Here is a 13,474-nt window from a genome sequence, read left to right on the forward strand (position 1 = left end):
ACTGACCTCACAAACTGAACATCAACATGAATGAACATTTCACATTGTCTTATACTCTATGTCATTCAAGTCTAAACTTGAATAAACACTACTTGAGCACACACTTACACTACACAACTTTCCCCCCGATTTACAGTTTGGATAAGTTGCTGAAAGTCAGAGCCTGTCTGCAGATTTGAGTTGACAGATTTCATAGAAAAGCACGTAGTGAATGATGGTCACAGACTCAGCTTTCCATCTAGTCGGAGGATATCAAACCTCTTTGATATTTTGAGCTGATTTTAGAATACATATTGTTTTCATTTGTCACGCATCTCCTACCAGCGCATGAGTTTGTTGTGATTGGAATGACTTTAAACTTTAAAGTCTGTAGTGTGTGATCCTCAGTCGTTTAGTGTATGATGCCCAGTTTTCCTCTGTGACTATTTACAAAGTCAGTAAGTGTATGATGCCCAGTGTTTTCAAATCTGTTCAGATATTAAAAGTCGTGTAGTGTATTCCAGACTATTAAACTTAAGTTAATAAGATATATGCATACATATTTTAACCTACAAAACGCACTGTATAAAACAACTGCATGATGAATAGATGAAATCTTTATAAAAATGTATATTTTCCTCTTTTATACCACCTATGTAGAAAATTAAATGCAGTAAAAAATGTTGCAACTATCCCTTTAAGTTCATTTTTAGATATTCATGTTCTAACTGGTTTAAATGTTGTTCATGTTAGACTGTTCACAATTGTTGATACCATTATTTTACCGTTTACAGTTGTACATTCTTGTTGCATTTGAAAGCTTTTAACCTTATATTGTCTTATATATCTTAAGCCATCCTAAATTGAATTGTGTAAAAATGTTGTGTGTAATGTAAAAGTGTTGTTTAAATGTGCCATTTATAGTTTTCTGTCTTTGAATGTATATGATATAAGCAAAGACTTTGTATGGGTTTGTGTGCTTTTTTAAGAAGAAAAAACTTTATGTAAAAATATTGTACAATAATTAAAATGTAACTTACTGAATGAAATGTGTAGGTGTACTTATTCTGATCATCCAGTGTTATTCTGAAATTAGGATGTTTAGGATTTTACATTTTAAATAATGTCACTCTCGTTGTAAATTATTTGTAATTGTTTTTATTATCTTATATACACAGACATGTTTTAACCATTAATGTAGTAAAATATAATTAAAATCTTTAAATTATAGAAAATTATTCATAAAAGTGAACACGTACGCATGCCGTTAACGATGCATGAACATGTTGGATGGAAAGAGGCACTTGTTGGGTGCCCCAAAGTAGCATAAAAAAAGTATGAAAAGTATGAAAAATGACCTTACTTTACCACATAGTGTAACTCCTCTTTAAGATTTTACTTACCTGGTATTACTTACCTGCTGAGTTTATTATTTTAATTAACATTTGAAGTGATTAATGTAATTGGTAAAACAAGGCTTAACCTCTCTAGAATTTAAGCAAGATAGGAATGGTAAATATTCCCAGATTATTATGTTTTCATATTTCCTATCACAAGTTTTTTTAATGTGGCCCACACTTAATGAATAAGGAGGAATCACACCAGTGACAGGAAACACTGGGCACGTGAGAGGATCCTCTGATGCTTGACAGAATCCTTTTGGACCAGAGCGGCTTCAGCAGGAACCTCTGGGACCAGGCAGGTTGAGAGAGGAGCTCTGGGATGGGAGCAGCCTTGGACACCAGCTCTGGCTGAGGCTACGACAGGAATCACTGGGGCGGCACTGACCGTATTTCTTTGGCGGCTGTGGCAAGAATCTCTGCACCATCATGAGAGGAACATTTGTGGTGGAAATGACCCAGTGTGACCCTGTCAGGAACCTCTGGGAAGCTTTGAAACTGGAGCTGTCGTGACACCGAGCTGTGGAACCGTAGCAGGTTTTGGGGTTGCAGCAGGACCCTTCAAGCTGGGATAATAAACTCTGGGACCTGGGAAGCTCTGAAAAGGCATCCTTTCAAGTAACCTGCGTGGTGTCTGTAACTCTGACCTCTCTGACCTCAGAAGGTTCTGGAGCAGCAGTGTCAGGAATCTTTAGGATGGCATTCCCACTGATTTCTGGAGAGGCCCTGACAGGATCTTTGGGACCAAGCTGCCTGTGGCAGGAACCTTTGGAGCAGCATCTTGATGTCCCGCTGGAACACCCCCTAGGAACAGCACACGGCAGCAGTGTCAATCGTATGCTGTGTTTTGCATAAGCAGTATGCTTATCATAACCCTTGTTTTGATGGAGACTGCACTAAACACCAGTCTCCAACAGGGGGTGACGATACCATGGCTGAAACAGCTCCTGCACACACAATGAGCTGGAAGGTACATTGTTTCTTAAAGCTGAAAGTGTGTTATTTTTTCAATCGCAGTCTGATATGCAGCATCACCTATAAATAATTGATTTATATGTTGATTTCGCGTCAAAAGTGAAAACTGTGTATTCTCTCAATGGCATTATCAAAACATTGCTCACACATAGACCTTCACTCTCACAGTATCTCATACATATCAATGAGATTTTCATATCAAACAAAAACATCCTCATGTTCACATTGCAGGGTTGAAAATACCCACACGCCTTTGTGTTTGATGATCTCACAACACATTGTTTGAAGTGCACCGTTCTCTCACGCAGTGTGGTCTGCAGAGCTGCTGTCTCTTTAAAGATGAATGGACTGCTTCTTTACTCTTTGACAGCATTAGCTATTAGCCCAGGCTTGAATTAGTAAAATGACATTAGCCTCCTAAATCCACATTGTCACCGTATGAGTGGGTGACTGTGAAACCTCCACCACAGAAGCACAAACCGAGTCTTATGAAGTGCTTCAGGGTACTTATTAACACATCTCTGAATACAAGACAAGTCAGTTAAGACAATAATTAAGCACGATGCTATTGCTATTAATAGCCAACAAGAACAATGAGGCACAGTGTGTTCACAGTGTGTTATTTTATGCATATTATGAATGCATACGCATTGCTTAGCTCCCATTCTGATATATTCGAGTCATTCTATAATTTTATGGCACATATCATATCACTGATGACATTCAGTTCGTGTGCATATTTACTTTCTTCAGAAAATAGAACATTTTGAACATATTGTGATAAGGGTCCTCTCATTTATTTCGATATTTTATCTACAATAACCTATTGTCATGGAATATATTAATGATGTCAACTATGTTTGATACACTGCTATGGTTTGCAAAATTTTTAGGAATTCAATTAAAAAAAACTATCTTTAGATTTGAGGCTAACCTAATCAAGAAAATAAAATGTGGTTGACCAAGGCCTTCCACTGAAATTATGAATCAAAATGGTGAAAATGTCAACTATGTTACTTGTCAAATAAGTTACCTTGTTAAAGTAGCACAGTTGTCCTGATCCTACATGTGACTATATCCTGACGATAGAGTATTTATCAGAGGAGAGTCAACTATGATACTTGTGAACTGTTTTTTTTCTTCCTGTGAAGCACAAAATTAGTTATTCTAACGAATGTTGGTAACCAGTTTCAGTTACCATTGACTTAAATTGTATTTTTTGTCCAAATAAAAAAGTCCAAGTCAATGGGAACCAAAACTGTCAACATTCTTCAAAATATCTTATTTTCTATTACACAGAAGAAAAAAGAAAATCATGAAATTATGTAAATTTTGACAGAATTAAATTTTTTTTGGCTGGACTATCCCTTTAAAAAAAGGGATATTTAAAAAAAAAAAATTAAATCACAGGGATATTTGCAAAAACATGATTCTTAAAATTCTTTTAAAAGTGTCATACAGTTTGTCTGCAACATACAGTAGTTGGAAAATTCAGCCGTGAAAATAACTTTTCCCTTGTAATATTAAAATGGTGTTTAATGATTAACTTGCAGGTATGATGAAATATAGAAAACAATATAGAAAACCTGAAACCAACAGTAAGTTTTTTTTAGAGAAAGCATATCATTTTTGTACTGTTTTTGTTTGGATATGAAATGTACCCCCAAATGAGCCATATTAGCAACAGAGACTGTTCCCATTGCATGCAATATGGGCGATCATGCTCCTCTTCACCATGCACATATCAAATGAGCCTTCAGAGGGTGTGGTGGACATCTAACAACATCCACATCTCTGAAGCCCATAGGAATGAAGGCATCTTTCTTCATCAATCAGTTCTTAGTGTGTCTGCAGCCCCTTTTTTGTATCTCCGCCCCTTCTCTCTTTCTCTCGCGCTTTCTCTCCCAATTGATGGATTTGTGGTGTAGTTAAAACACATGCAAATGAGACAGCTGGCATCACACAAACCATGTGACCTGTCAAGGTGGGGGTGAGTTCAAAGACACGCTGCAGCAGGGAACCCTCTTTACACACATGCACACACCCTCCCTCACTCGCTCCCTGGATTAATCCCTCCACCTCCTTCATGCCACCTTTCTTTCATTTTTTTCTCTGTCTTAATCTGGAAGAAAAAAGGAGCGGCAATGATAACCAAACTAAGTCCCGGATCTTCACCTGATTTATGTTCTTCCCCAGTGCAAATGTTTGCTCATGCATGAAGCTAATCACATATGTGCTCTTGAACGTGCCTGTGTGTGTGTGTGTGTGTGTGTGTGTGTGTGTGTGTGTGTGTGTGTGTGTGTGTGAGAGTTTGACAGGATCAACAGCAGGTATCCAGCAGTAGGTCTGCTAGAAAGGCTGCCAGCTCACACACTCACACAGACACATTCCAGCAGACTGCCCTGGCCTTGTGAAGACCATTTGCCAGGTTTCTCTCTCGCTCTCTCTGGCTCCAGATGATGGGTGTTTCTGTAAATCATACTTAGTGTGAATGCATGTGGATTTTTTTTAATTAATTGGCTGCTCATCTTCATAAGCATCTACATGCATTCACACTATGTATGAGTATATTTCTTAATATAATTATAAGTATTATTAATTATTATGATTTACATTGTATAAATATATATTACGTATAGTTATCAGAATATTATATATTTAAATAATTTACATAATTCAAATGTATAATACTAATATAAATATATATATATATATATATATATATATATATATATATATATACAGTATATCACAATATTTTACATTTATATAATTTATAATAATAGATCATTCTAATAGTAGAATTAGAATAGAATTAGATATAATATGTAGAATTTTATATAAAACACCATATGTACACCATATAAATAATAATAAATAATACATACATAAATAATAATAATAATTTATTATTTATTTATATAATTGTATTAGAATTTATAGATAGATAGATAGATAGATAGATAGATAGATAGATAGATAGATAGATAGATAGATAGATAGATGATATAGAATTACATGAAAATTACATAATATAAATAAAGCTTCACTTTTGTGGACAAAATGAAAACAATCATTTATATTCCAATTGTAGGCAATTACATTTTGAGGTATAAATCTTCAATTATTAACATTTTCAACTGAAAAAAAAAACATTCCATAAAAATCATAATAACTATTACATTCTTTTTCAGTTTATTTTCTGGATTTGAGGATAAGAGAAATTAAATTAGTCCACTGATTCAATGAGTTGACATGCTAGCTGGCAGTTCTGAGTGACACTTCCTTTCAACGAACTAATGAGAAAAAAAACCCAGATAAAATCATAAAATCAAATATGTATTCTTCCTGAACTAACAAAAACTGATAAAGCCATCACTTATGCGCCATGAGGTTTGGGACGCAGGCTTCTGCTTCTAACTAATAGACACAATGATTAATTATTGTAATTTTTGCTTTGTAGATACATTTACTGCCTCATGAAAAAGCTCTTTGTTTTATAGCCGCTGATCCTCAAAATCCCAGAAAAGAACAACAATAATAGAGCACAAAAATTACATTGTGTTTCATGTTAATTGATTAATTAAACCAAAAACACATGATGCTTGTACATGAGAGCCTCCTACACCAACATTAGTTTTATATATAGTTTGATATTTTTACATCTCTCATTCTAAGGAATAAGATACAACCTAATTAAAAAAGAAAGTACAATGTTTAGGTGCCTTAGCTGTGAAATCATGGCAAAAGAATTCAAAACATGAAGTAGCTCATTTCCCTGAGAGAATACCAACGTGGATGGCTGTCGATCTGGCAGGTTCTGGTTATTTTAATGAGTTTATGACGAATGGACTCAAAGGGGTGGAATTGTGTTTTATTCTGTGGTTAGGAGAGATCAGTGTTTTACAGTGGTTTGCTGTGCGTGGCAGTGTAAAGCAGATACTGTAGGTCTGTTGTTGTTTGTAAATCTAGATGGTGTGTGTTTCTCAAGACTGCAAGATCTCGCTTAAGAAGCAGCCGTGTTAAAGGTCCGAGCAACAGGTTTTCGGCTGCCTGCACACAAAAAAAATACAAAATTTGAATATACTGAAAACTCACACACATACTTAACACAAAAAATTTTTACTTTTTTTTTTTTTTAAACTATCTATCTATCTAAACATACACACATACAATAGAGTCAATTGCTCTCACCTCTGGGTCCAAAATCTCTCATGTAGCAGTTAGTGCAGTATGGCTTTTCATCGTGCTGCACAGAGATGTAAAAAACAGTGACATTAAAAGGCAACATATACTGCATAGCACAGGGGTGCCAAAACTCTGTCCTGGAGTGCCGGTGTCCTGCAGAGTTTAGCTCCAACCCCAATTAAACACACCTGAACCAGCTAATCAAGCTCTTATAGGCATACTACAAACTTACCAGCAGGTGTGTTGAGGCAAGTTGGAGCTAAACTCTAAAGGACACCGGCCCTCCAGGACCGAGTTTGAGCACCCCTGGTATACCATATATGAAAGAGTATATATATATATATATAAATAAATATGTATACCTCTGCATGCTGGCCAGCTGTTAGCTGTCTTTTACACTTGTGACACTTCAAGCACAACGGGTGATAATCCCGTCCCAATGACCTCTTCTTCTCACCTACATAAATCAAAGGTCAAAGGTTAAGCAATCAGCCAGGTGTGTTTACTGAAGCTGGGGTTAATTTGGTAAGAGTCACGTGCTGCGTCTCAATGTGCCTAATAAGTATGTACTCTTTTGGTGAAGAAAAAGTATACACTTTTGAGTGTGCAGTAGAAGAGTATGCAAGCTTTGGGACATACTATCACGTCACACAACTGAGTCTTTAACGGATGCTCTGTCGCATAATTACACACATCCTGTCACTGTAAACTGGCCTGTCAATCATCTTGTCACAGTTAACATCCTCCACATTGCATTTCATTTAACTTCCTACCGTATTGGAGAGAAAAGAAGTAGCACGTTGATCTGCCAGCCGCGGGTCTTTATGCAGAGAACTCTGCTCATATTTTCTGCATAATGATGCATTTAAAAGTTAACGACCAAAAGGATGTTTATAAAAGTTGACACTGCTGTTACAGATGAAATATAACACAGATAACATTAAATACATATTTTTTACCTGGTTAAATGTTGAATATTAGTAAATCAAACCCCTTTTTCTAAGCCTCTCTACCTAATTAGCCATTAGAGTGTGCACGGCTCCACACTTCAAAAATCAACCTGAAATAGTAGACCATCTTTTGGCATACTCTTTTCAACATACTATGCTTTGGGAGACACTAATTCTAATCTCACATACTATTTAGGATGGATAGTATGAACATTGAGACGCAGGGATGGGATTTAAAATCATGGGATAGATGTGTGCGGTGCTTTGCTTATGTGAGTTTTGTATGGAAGCCTGTTTCCACCATGGAATACATTTTTTTTAAAGGAAATTGCAACTTTTTAGCTCACAGTTCGGACATTTCTTTTCACAATTGGGACATGTAAACACAGAATTGCAGGAAAAAGGGTAATAATTGTCAGATAAAAAGTCACAATTACCTTTTCTGTTTTGTTTTGTTTTTTTCATGGCAGACATGGACTTCCATAGTTTTGTGAATTAGTTAGCAACAGTTTCCACTTACCCTAATAAATGTGTAAATTAGAATTAGTACTGTTTATTATAGTATTTATTAATATTTTGAATAAGCTTTCATTTTTATATAATCTAGGTTTTCAAGTGGTGCAAGCCTTAGCAATTTTGTTATTTTTCTTTAAATATTTCTAAAAAGCTTTTACTGTTATTTTGTTACACATATATGAACACAATAATGTATATTCTGTCTCATCATATTTGAACTTCATTTCCTCTTTTTCACTCAGAGGTGCATGATTTTGGTTTAAAAATGTTTGTTTTTGAAATTTTAAACGGAATTATTTCTGCTCATCCTCTGAAATGAAATTGCATTTGCATTTGTGCTCCTGTATTTGCCTCATAGGTTTTATATAATCTTTTTTTTTGCATATGAGGGATGAGTCAAAATTATTTTCTGTTGTAAAAAAAAAAAAAAAACTGGAATAATTCTATTTCTAATTAGGAAAATGAGAATCTGAACTTAGATTCTACACTTTAAATTCCTCATTCTGTCGATTCCACATTCGTTTTGGACTGAAACTGAGCTCTATGTAGACATTACCCTTCCATGTGGGCCCAGCACGAGCCCTCCTACTGAAACCCTGAACATGAAACCTCTAGAATTAGACTGAGTCTGAACCTTCAGCTTTTCTCTTTCTGGCAGAACCAACACCTGCCTGCAGTCCAGCTCAATAACAGAAGGAGCTTTTTTCTTCGACTGGCAGCTACAGGGTTTTTCTGGCCAAATTCTCATCTTTCTTCAAGTGTTCATAGGTTTCTGCATTGTTATCTGCCAATTTAAACAGTCAAGCCTCTCTCGCCCTGGCCTATTCCACTTCCTGCCACAGGCAGACACTTCCTGTGCTCGTGTGACTCATGTTGTGAGGCGCTGATGGCGGTTAGGAGGCTGCAGACTGATTAACGCTACACAAAGGCATTGAGATATAGGCCTACACACACCTTGGATACACAAAAACTAGCTTGTTTGACCCAGCATAAAAGCAGAAACTAAAGCTCATTTGAAGTTAGCATATGCTATGCTCTTTCTAGAACGCCCTGTGGTTAACATAAGACGTTATCACACAACTATACACACACGAACACACAACTACAGTATAATATACTCAAATACAGCAACAGCAAATCAAAATAATGGAGACTTTTAAGTCAAAAAAGAACCCGATCTGAAGTTTTTACCACTAAACGCATAACATGCAGCAACTCAGCGCTCTACTCTGATGTTTCTCAATGTCGAGAACTACATAAAACCTCAATATCATCTTAATCAGTATGTTTTAAGCATTTTAATAATGGATCCCTCCAACCCCAAATGCCACTCACCAAAATAAACAGGCTTCCCACATATAGGACAGAAGCTCACCATTGTAGCAGATCTCGAACACTTTGTGATGCGTGAGATGTTGAGATGCGCGAGCGTCTCAACTGTGACAGCAAAGGATGTGGCAAGAGCAGTGCGGTGACAGGAAGCAAGAAATTATTTCAAAAGAAAAAAAGCTCAATTGGAACAGTCAGATGACAGAGAGGAGGAAAATGCTGGTCAGAAGTGTGTGTGGGTGCTGTGATATGATGAGACTGTCATAGCGGGGTTGGGCTTAAGTCAGTCTGGCTGTTTTAAAGACACTTCACACTTCTGCTGTGGTCAGTCGTTGCGGTTTGAAATCAAAGATGATGTTGAGGGCCACGTGAGGTCATCAGACTTATCGGAGTCTGTTATGAAATGAAAGCTTGTGGGTTTGTTTGCTGGATGCGAGTCAAAGAAACAACAGAGAGGGAGATTGAGAGGGACAGAGGGAACGAGAGCGACACAGATGTCAGCCGCTCAAATTTCATAGGTTGTCATGGTCGCCGCTTCTCAACCCCTCGATCTGTCCGCTCGCCCTTTTTCATCCTCTTTCTCTCCATCCGAGAGATTAAAAAGCTCCAGTGTGGGAGAACGGGACTTTAGGAGAAACCCAAAACTGCTGGCACACACACACACACAGATGACATCACCGAAGGGAGCTTGATTGGATGAGCACAGAAAGCCGTGAGAATGAGAGTCATTGAAGCAGAGACTGAGAGCATGTTTTTTTGTATGTGTGTGTTGAGATATAAAGGATGAATAAGAGTCTGGCTCGAGTTGCAATGCACTATTGCCCTCAGTTTAGCCTGATTTATACACACACACACACACAACTCCTCCACAATGTGTGAGCTGGAAGGGAAAACACATAGACTTCATTTAAATAGGAAGAGCTTTGTTATGGTCTGCGTGTCTAAACAATTCAATGTGGAATTCCTGCATGTGATTTTTTTTCTATATAATAAATGGCAAGTGCTTAGCTGCAACAGAATATTTGTAGATTTTATCAATTCTAATTATTTTTGTCTATGAATGCGTCACTTCACTTTGTCACTATTTAAAACAACTACAGCATGTTGCACTGTTGGAGTATTTTTTATTTTTTTAAGGCAATAAAAGGGCAGCCTTTAGAGGTGCACTCACTATGTTTTCCTCATAATCCTATATTTTTCCCAATATTTTTTTCTCATTTAAATATTTTTTAAATCATATGCATTTACATGGGACGAAGACTCCAAGAATTAGTTGAATAAAAGCTGTTTTATATCAAATGGAGCAGGATGCCTCATAGAATCCGCCATGTTGATGGACACTTTTGTTATATATTCATTATTGCTGAATTATATTTCTAAAACTTCGTCAGCAACTGAAAATGTTTGCAATTGCACGATGCTGCATCCATCTCTTTTAGATGTCATTATAATAAATTCAACACAACTTTCATATTGGCCAGTGGTGCAAAATAACAACAACAACAAAAAACCCTTTGAAGGTAACCAATAGCCTACACTTTTAAACTTTATTTCTGTTGTGGTGCACAGATGGAAATATTTCTGTAAATAACATGTATAACAACATGTGTATTTCCCAAAAGTTTCCAAATATTCATTTTTTTAATGGTAGTTCAAAGGTTTGGGGGTCAGTAAGATTTTTTATTAATTTTTTATAAATACTTCTTTTTCATCAGTGATGCATTAAACTGATCAGGTGACAGTAAAGATTTTTGCATTGTTGCAAAAAATATTATATTTCAAATAAATGCTGTTCTTTTGAAATGTCAAGATTCAAGATCAAAGAATCCTGAAAAAAAAAAATTGCGGTTTCCACAAAGATATTAAGCAGCACAACTGTTTTCATCATTTATAATGTTTCTTGAGCAGCAAATCAGCATATTAATGATTTCTGAAGTACCGTGTGACACTAGAGATTGAAGTAATGGATGCTGAATATTCTGCTTTATATCAAAGGAATAAATTACATTTTAAAATATATTAAAATAGAACATAGTTATTGTACATTGTAACAATATTTCACAATATAACTGTATTTTGAATCAAATAAATGCAGCCTTGATAAGCATAAGAGACTTTTTCAAAAAGATTTTTAAAAAATAGGCAGTGTATATCTATATATATTAAATATAGTGTGTTTCTGTTGGACAGGTAAGTGCTGAGCGTGAGTCTCTTCTCAGCATTTGCTCCAATGGTTGCTCAACAGTCTTGTGTACTGAACCAACTTCATTCAGTGAGGGATAAAAAACATTTCCCATCAAGCCCAACTGGGAACTTCACCAAACAGCAGAGTCAGAGCCCTGTCCACATGAGCGCTTGTTCACACACACACACACACACACACATTAGCGTCTACTGCCAAACTACACAGAGAAGAGCAAAACAGGGTTAGAGGAAGGGAGGGCTTCTCTTTCTGTCCTTTCTCATGCTGGTTTGGTTTGGCTCTGAAAAACTAGCCTAAATCCTCTTCTTTCTGGCTGAGAAATGGAGGAGAGGGGATAGAATAAGAGTAGAGGAAAGTGGGGTAAGCTGTGTCGCCCTCTTAATCAAGCAGACTGTACACAACGTTTGCCATATGAATACAGATTCAGAAAGTACTCACCACATACAGCTGTACTGGGCCTTTTTATACTGAAAACAGTTGTTTGCACTTCAAAGTAAATTTTCTACACGACACATAAGACTAATCTTATGTCAAAGCAAATGTATTCAGGACTATAAATATACATTATACATGTTGGTGAATTGCCAATGAAAAGAGAGCATGTAAATTATTTGGCTAAAGATTAGCCATGAATTATTAAATGAAGCATCCCAAAATGGTAGCTGTGGGATCAAATGAGATTCAGATGCTTCTGTCAGTGAAATATTATTACAAAATGTTGAAAACGGTTTCACTGTACATTCAAATATCCTGAATATTACCTCCTTCTTGTATTAGACCTTTATGAAAATGTGAATAATGTAATATGTAGCAAAATAAGACTTAGGAGTGTGCATTAGTACAGGGGCTTCAAAACGTCTTCATTCTGGGAACCATCTAGAGAGCTATAATAAATAAATTACAACATTAAAAAACATTTGTTCTCTTTTAGTTGATATGTTTTATTTTCCTTTTCATATTATTACATTAGATAGGCCTACTTATTAATGTAATAAGTATAATAAGCATACGTTTGATCTATGCTTTTTACATAATAATTATAATTAATAATAATTAATAATTTATGCATTTAGTAAACACTTTTATTCAAAGCGATTTACAGTGCATTCAGGCTATACATTTTTTACCAGTATGTAGTAATAAGCATAAGTTTTATCTATCATAACTATAAAAACAGATAAATAGAGAATATATTTTGCTTTCTTGCAGAGCAAGTAAGAGCAGTATAATAGTTATATCAACTGAACTTCTATTATTGATTATAACTGATTCGGTGAGTTCATTCAACAAAGAATTTGTCAGACTGATTCAAACTGCTCACTCCTGAGTGATTAAGCATTTCTGAATGATTCATTAAATAATCAAATCATAAGAGCTACATTATCGATCAAAAGTTTGTAATATTAAGATTTGTTAATGTTGTTGAAAGAAGTCTCTTATGTGCTCACCAAGACTGCATTTATTTGATCAAAAACACAGTAATATTGTGAAATATTATTACAATTTTAAACAACTGCGTTCTATTTGAATACATTTAAAAATGCAATTTATTCCTGTGATGCCAAAGCTGATTTTTCAGCATATTAAAATGACTTCTGAAGGTGACCATGTGACACTTAAGACTGGATTTTAAATAATGTTTCACAATATTCCTGTTTTTACTGTATTTTTATTCAAATAAATGCAGCCTTGGAGAACATAAGACACATTTGCTAGCGAATTTGTTAGCGACTACAGAGAGATCACGATTGGTATTTGTAGGTTTTGCTGTTATGGGGCTTTGTGTTTAAAACCCAGTGCATACAATACTGACAAGCATTAATAACATGCCATAAAGCATGTTTATGTGAACAGTATGTGGCATGTTAAGTTACAGAGCTGCAGGCTTGAGACAAGCTGGCATGTGGGTGATTTATGTACGACTGTGCGTGTTA

General features: G+C 35.7%; 1 protein-coding gene across 1 annotated transcript; it reads right to left on the reverse strand.

Annotated features, from left to right (window-relative positions):
- Positions 1-5,413: 5,413 nt before the first annotated feature.
- LOC107591529 (cysteine-rich protein 2) lies at positions 5,414-9,428 on the reverse strand. The gene is made up of 4 exons (XM_016280700.1): positions 9,344-9,428; positions 6,905-6,999; positions 6,549-6,603; positions 5,414-6,407 (listed from the first exon to the last, which is right to left on the reverse strand). Exons 1-4 carry the CDS (start codon positions 9,384-9,386, stop codon positions 6,361-6,363), a joined length of 240 nt encoding a protein of 79 aa, XP_016136186.1. The 5' UTR covers positions 9,387-9,428; the 3' UTR covers positions 5,414-6,360.
- Between the last annotated feature and the right edge of the window lie 4,046 nt (positions 9,429-13,474).

The sequence above is a fragment of the Sinocyclocheilus grahami genome, unplaced genomic scaffold, assembly GCF_001515645.1.
Source record: "Sinocyclocheilus grahami isolate Dianchi unplaced genomic scaffold, SAMN03320097.WGS_v1.1 scaffold143.1, whole genome shotgun sequence".
Classification (NCBI taxonomy): domain Eukaryota; kingdom Metazoa; phylum Chordata; class Actinopteri; order Cypriniformes; family Cyprinidae; genus Sinocyclocheilus; species Sinocyclocheilus grahami.